Source organism: Tachysurus fulvidraco, chromosome 3, assembly GCF_022655615.1.
Source record: "Tachysurus fulvidraco isolate hzauxx_2018 chromosome 3, HZAU_PFXX_2.0, whole genome shotgun sequence".
Classification (NCBI taxonomy): Eukaryota; Metazoa; Chordata; class Actinopteri; order Siluriformes; family Bagridae; genus Tachysurus; species Tachysurus fulvidraco.
The window spans coordinates 3,858,187-3,864,255 of record NC_062520.1 but is presented as its reverse complement, the minus strand read 5'-3'; the positions used below and the strand labels follow the sequence as shown (position 1 = coordinate 3,864,255).

At 40.0% G+C, this 6,069-nt stretch overlaps 2 protein-coding genes across 4 annotated transcripts in view; one reads left to right on the top strand and one right to left on the bottom strand.

Annotated features, from left to right (window-relative positions):
- Positions 1-543: 543 nt before the first annotated feature.
- On the bottom strand, positions 544-4,198 carry xrcc2 (X-ray repair complementing defective repair in Chinese hamster cells 2). Of its 3 annotated transcripts, none has more exons than XM_027167947.2 (4): positions 4,055-4,198; positions 3,337-3,438; positions 2,488-2,569; positions 544-1,590 (listed from the first exon to the last, which is right to left on the bottom strand). In XM_027167947.2, the coding sequence occupies exons 1-4, from the start codon at positions 4,085-4,087 to the stop codon at positions 827-829; spliced, it is 981 nt and encodes a 326-aa protein (XP_027023748.1). In that variant the 5' UTR covers positions 4,088-4,198; the 3' UTR covers positions 544-826. The 3 variants fall into 3 exon arrangements, with proteins under 3 accessions (XP_027023748.1, XP_027023749.1, XP_027023751.1); XM_027167948.2 differs by having other exon boundaries at positions 3,337-3,455; positions 4,055-4,196; XM_027167950.2 differs by having other exon boundaries at positions 3,337-3,413; positions 4,055-4,119.
- A 1,643-nt stretch (positions 4,199-5,841) lies between these two features.
- actr3b (actin related protein 3B) overlaps positions 5,842-6,069 on the top strand; it is a 27,875-nt gene continuing 27,647 nt past the window's right edge. Inside the window, exon 1 of the mRNA XM_047810675.1 lies at positions 5,842-5,975. The gene's annotated coding sequence lies outside the window, so the exon portion shown is untranslated. The remainder of the gene's footprint in view (positions 5,976-6,069) is intronic.

Sequence of the window (6,069 nt, the reverse complement as noted above, 5' to 3'; positions counted from 1 at the left end):
TTACATCCCTATCGCCATTTCCGACATGCTATCTGTGTGAAGCGGGGATTTCTGCAGTGAAGGCAACCGAAACAAAACAACGGAATAAACTGGACATAAGCGACACACTTCGGGTGTCATTGTCTCCTATTACCCCAGATGGAACCGTCTCGTTGCAAAGAAACAAGCTCAGGGTTCTCATAGATTTAGTGTTGTAGTGAGTTAAAAAGGCATGTTTAAATTCAATTAAATAAAAATTAGTAATTTTAATTTAATTGTATAGCCGCCATCTCCCACCCCCAGCGGGCCGCAGTAAAATGATCAAACATTGACCGGTCCGCGGCGAAAAAAAGGTGGGGGACCAATGTCCTACAGCACAGAGAAATTATTTCTTCACATATCCCAACATCGTGGTCTGAGCTCAGCATAAGCCATGAAACAGTGCCACGGGTGCAGTGAACGTTAGGGGCCTTGCTTAAGGGCCCAAAACTGGCAGCTTGGCAGTGCCGGGGATTTAAACCGTGAGGCACAGCACACAGGGAAAAATAAAAAAAGCCTTGAAAGTAATTTCAAGTGTCTTTATTAAAATCCAGTACAGTTTTGTGTATCAAAATAACATTTAAGAAAAGAGAAAAATCTGTAGTTATCACCGAATACAGACGAAATGGGCGACGAGGCCTCTGATCGGTAAGATATCGCTCAGAATCTGTCTTTAAGATGATTTTGTTTTCCTTGTTAAAAATTTGACTTCTTTCAAAGTTCAGACCCCGAACACACGCCGTTATTCGGTCCCCCGAAACGTCCGATTAAAAGGATTTAATAACAGATGTGCACAGATGTGTGTGTGTCACTCGGTAAACTGAACTCCAGCTTCTGTGACATAAAACACACATCGATGAACACCTTTAGTCCTTACAGTGTTACAAGCCACTGAGAAAAGCTGTTTGTTCTCCTCAGGAACGCTACTTTGGACACTTTTGGAGAACAGAAGTCTGTGTGTGAGAATCTTTTGCCAGGCTCGACAGAGATACTGCTTGTCGAAGTCCGAGCTGCATTTCCACGGCTCTGACGATCCAGAAGCCGTCGAGCCGGATGAATAATTTTTCATGACCGCATGCGTGGTGGCAAAAACGACAAGGCCGTAGTCTCTCCTGAGCTTATCCAGGATCTCTGTGCATTTTCTCATATTGGCCTCCTGTCGAGCCAGGCTATCACCACCGCTGGCGCGATCTATCCAATAGAAGGCGGAGATGCTGTCTATGACGAGCAGGCAGAGGGTGGGCCGGGTGCACAGAGTTCCCTCCAGATAATGCAGCGTAAGGAGGAGCTGGACGGAGCTGGAGCAATGCAGCACAGACAGGCGACCTAAGCTGGAACGGACCACCTCTGTGTCCACCTGCACATCCGTCTCGCTCTCTGGAGGTGACGGGGACAGACAGGCCTCCAGGACGCTCACCAGACGCAGCATGTCAAAGTGGTAGTCTGTGTCTATGAAGACGACCTCCACCTCCAGCCCTCCGCTGTGTGTGGGGAGGATACAGTGGCTCAGGAGGTGGTACAACATCTCTGTCTTACCGCTTCCTTCTACTCCATGAAACTCAATGACATCACCTGGGGATGAGAAACAAAAAAAATTATAAACGATACGAAATTATGACGAGTCCTTCGGTTTAAAACGTCCATCAATCCAACGGATGGTAACGTAAAAAACAAATCGTGTATGACGAGCATCTAGGTTTCTGCAGAACTCTTGGTGGGATGGATGACTGGTTGCTTGGAAGAATTGGTAGATATTAATGTACAAAAAGGAGGCTGTGCCAAACAATCCATTGTGTAGGTATTCAGATGGATGGATATATGGATGGATGGATGGATGGATGGATAGATAGTAATAAAAACGGATGTTTGTTTGCATTTCAGTTTCTACCGTATAGACGGATGTATGCACAGATAGATAGATAAATGGAGGGTTGGATAGATGGCTAATGACAAGAGTGTCAATTTCCACTGCATGGGTGGTTGGATGGATGCTTGGATGTTTGGTTGTTAGGATAAATGCACGAATGGATGGATGGATAGGTGCAGGGTTAAGACGTTTTTTTTAATGACAAACCATTGAGTTCCTATATACGGATGGATGGATGGATGGATGGATTAATGGTTGGTGGGTGCACCGGATGGGTGGATGGTTAAATTAAATTCTTGGATGGGTGAATGGGAGAATTAATGTATAAAGGGGGAAGTCGTGGCATAATGGCTATAGAGTTTGAGTCCTAACCCTAAGGTTGTGGGTTCGAGTCTCGCCCCCCCCCCAAACTGCTCTGGGTGTGTGTTTACTGCTGTGTGTGTGCACTTTGGATGGGTTAAATGCAGAGAACGAGTTCTGAGTACGGGTCACCGTAAATAGACGTCTAAATAGACAGTTAGTTGAATTAATGAATGGATGGATGGATTTCGTTGGGTTTCCATGATGTGATGTGAAGCAAGTGGAGTTTTTATTTCAGTTACCTTGAACTGGACCACCATTCATAGGAAAAATGTGGCGATCGATGTGTCGGAGCGATCGTCTCCCCTCGATCCTGGCTAAGAGCTGTGAATAACAACATGTCTGGGTAATAAACTGCAAATAAAGTTTTACTCACTCACTCATTTTCTACCGCTTTATTCGAACTACCTCGGGTCACTGGGAGCCTGTGCCTATCTCAGGCGTCATCGGGCATCGAGGCAGGATACACCCTGGACGGAGTGCCAACCCATCACAGGGCACACACACACACACTCTCATTCACTCACACACTCTCACACTATGGACAATTTTCCAGGGATGCCAATCAACCTACCATGCATGTCTTTGGACCGGGGGAGGAAACCGGAGTACCCGGAGGAAACCCCCGAGGCACGCGGAGAACATGCAAACTCCACACACACAAGGCGGAGGCGAGAATCGAACCCCCGACCCTGGAGGTGTGAGGCGAACGTGCTGACCACTAAGCCACCGTGACCCCCCTAAATAAAGATTTAAATAAATGTAAATATATAAGTCTCGTACTATGACACCGGTCTGTGAGCGTACCAAACACACACACGTACAGTAATAACAAACAGGCTAATGAGGGTTCATATTAACGCTAACACACGTAACACACAGATTAGAATAAAAGTGTAAACTATCAGATTTAATACTTTACATATTAATAACATTGTAGTGTTGAGGATCAAATCATCATGCAACCTGAGTTTGAGTCGTGTTTTCATTTCTATACGTTAAATACTTTAGAATACAGAGTGAAATACTATCAGGACTTGTTTTATTTCTTCTGAAATGAAATGAAATGATAAGAAATCTTGTCTTTATACCTGTGCACCATTTTCAGCCATCCTGACCCGACCGGTCATCTCTCTGCGCATGCGCCATACTGAGCCATGTGAAAGATCTACTTCCGGGACAAGAATGCGTCGCTAATACAAACAAAGTACTTGAGATAAAATAAGTAAACAAACACAAACATTAATCACACGTGTTTAGTGTTCACATGTACACACGTGTGGTGTGTTTAATGTTATTACACGTCATATAGTCAGAAGGGAAAGGACGAAATAAACACGCCGCTGTATTAAAATACTTACAGAGTTTGTTTTAATATTTACACCAGAATAATAATCATTATTTTACCTGCAGATGTTAATGATGATTTACTGAGTTATATTAATGACTTACTGAGTTATATTAATGACTTACTGAGTTATAATAATGACTTACTGAGTTATAATAATGACTTACTGAGTTATATTAATGACTTACTGAGTTATATTAATGACTTACTGAGTTATAATAATGACTTACTGAGTTATATTAATGACTTACTGAGTTATAATAATGACTTACTGAGTTATATTAATGACTTACTGAGTTATATTAATGACTTACTGAGTTATATTAATGACTTACTGAGTTATAATAATGACTTACTGAGTTATATTAATGACTTACTGAGTTATAATAATGACTTACTGAGTTATATTAATGACTTACTGAGTTATATTAATGACTTACTGAGTTATAATAATGACTTACTGAGTTATATTGATCAAAACAAAGCTGCTGCATCTGGGGACCTCTTTACAGGTAGCAATCACGTTTGCCTGATTAAATAAACAAACAAACAAACAGCCACATAGGCTCAGTACTAAACAACTGTAAATTATCGTGTTAAAGTCTATTACACACACACACACACACACACACACACACACACACACACACACACACACACACACACACACACACACACACACACACATACATACACACACACACACATACATACATACATACATACACACATACATACATACATACATACATACACACACACACACACACACACACACACACATACATACATACATACATACATACATACACACACACACACATACATACATACATACATACATACATACATAGACACACACACACACACACACACACGAATGCATACACACATACATACATACATACACAAATACATACACACACACATACATACATACATATATACACACATACATACATACATACATACACATACATAAACACAAATACATACATATATACACATACATACATACATACACAAATACATACACACACACACATACATACATACATATATACACACATACATACATACATACACATACATAAACACAAATACATACATATATACACATACATATATACATACACAAATGCATACATACACACATACATACATACATACATACACACACACACACACACACACACACACACACACACACACACACACACACACACACATATACATACATACATACATACATACATACATACACACACACACACACACACACACACACACACACACACACACACACACACACACACACACACACACACACAAAGTTTGGGCAGAGACAGAAATCAAACTCCCAAATCCTGTGTTAAAAATAATGATTTCTTATAAATGTTATCACATCAGATCATTTTAAATTTAAACACCCTGCATCATAGAAAATAACAAAGCAGAGCAACTAGATAATTGTCAAGCAAGCTTTAGCCTATCTATCTATCTATCTATCTATCTATCTATCTATCTATCTATCTATCTATCTATCTATCTATCTATCTATCTATCTATCTATCTATCTATCTATCTAATTAAGTTAGAATAAGAAGAAAAGGAGAAGTGGTCTTTATTTGTCACGTACATGGATATCCCAGCTTGTTAGGAAGAATGCAGAGTTGATTAAGGGCCTTCCACATATACACCTTTTTTAATTAACTAATTTATTTGTATTTATAATTTATAAAGATTAAGTGCCGTTTCATTGCTATTAATTTTTATATTTAAAGTCACATAAAGGTAAATAAGGCACACGAGGGTAGAGTAAAATGAATGAGCGGTCACATATCGCCCCCTTCTGGTCAGATTACAAAATAGAAATAAAGGAAAAAACAAATAAACAACTAAGTCCCTGTATGTTGAAATATATGCATTAAAAACAATGTTAAACTACACCGCTAACATATAAAAAGATGATCATATGTTTAGAATAATCTATATTTTATTTTATTATTGTAAAGTTATGATGATGATCTGCTTGTATTTGCTGTTACTTTTTGGTGCTTGAATTGCTGAAGGTGCAAATGATGTAGTCCAGAAGATGTAATTAGTAGGGAGACAGTGAGTGAGACAGCATTTGGGACACAGACAGAGCTGTGTGATCTCTGTGTGTGTGTGTGTGTGTGTGTGTGTGTGTGTGTGTGTGTGTGTGTATAGGAAACCAAATAAATATCTGTGCTCAGAAGGGCATCAGGGATTATTTTTGGCAGATGCGACGTTTCTATTTTTGCCCTTTGCCTTTGACTCGGGAAGCAGTCAGTGATGTAAAAAAGAGAAAAGAGACAGTGCGAAATCCATAAACCTGCTCTACAGTCATCTGTGAAGAAGGTAGTTATTAACAGCGTGTGTGTGTGTGTGTGTGTGTGTGTGTGTGTGTGTGTGTGTGTGTGTGTGTGTGTGTTTAAAAGTACGTCAGTGTGGA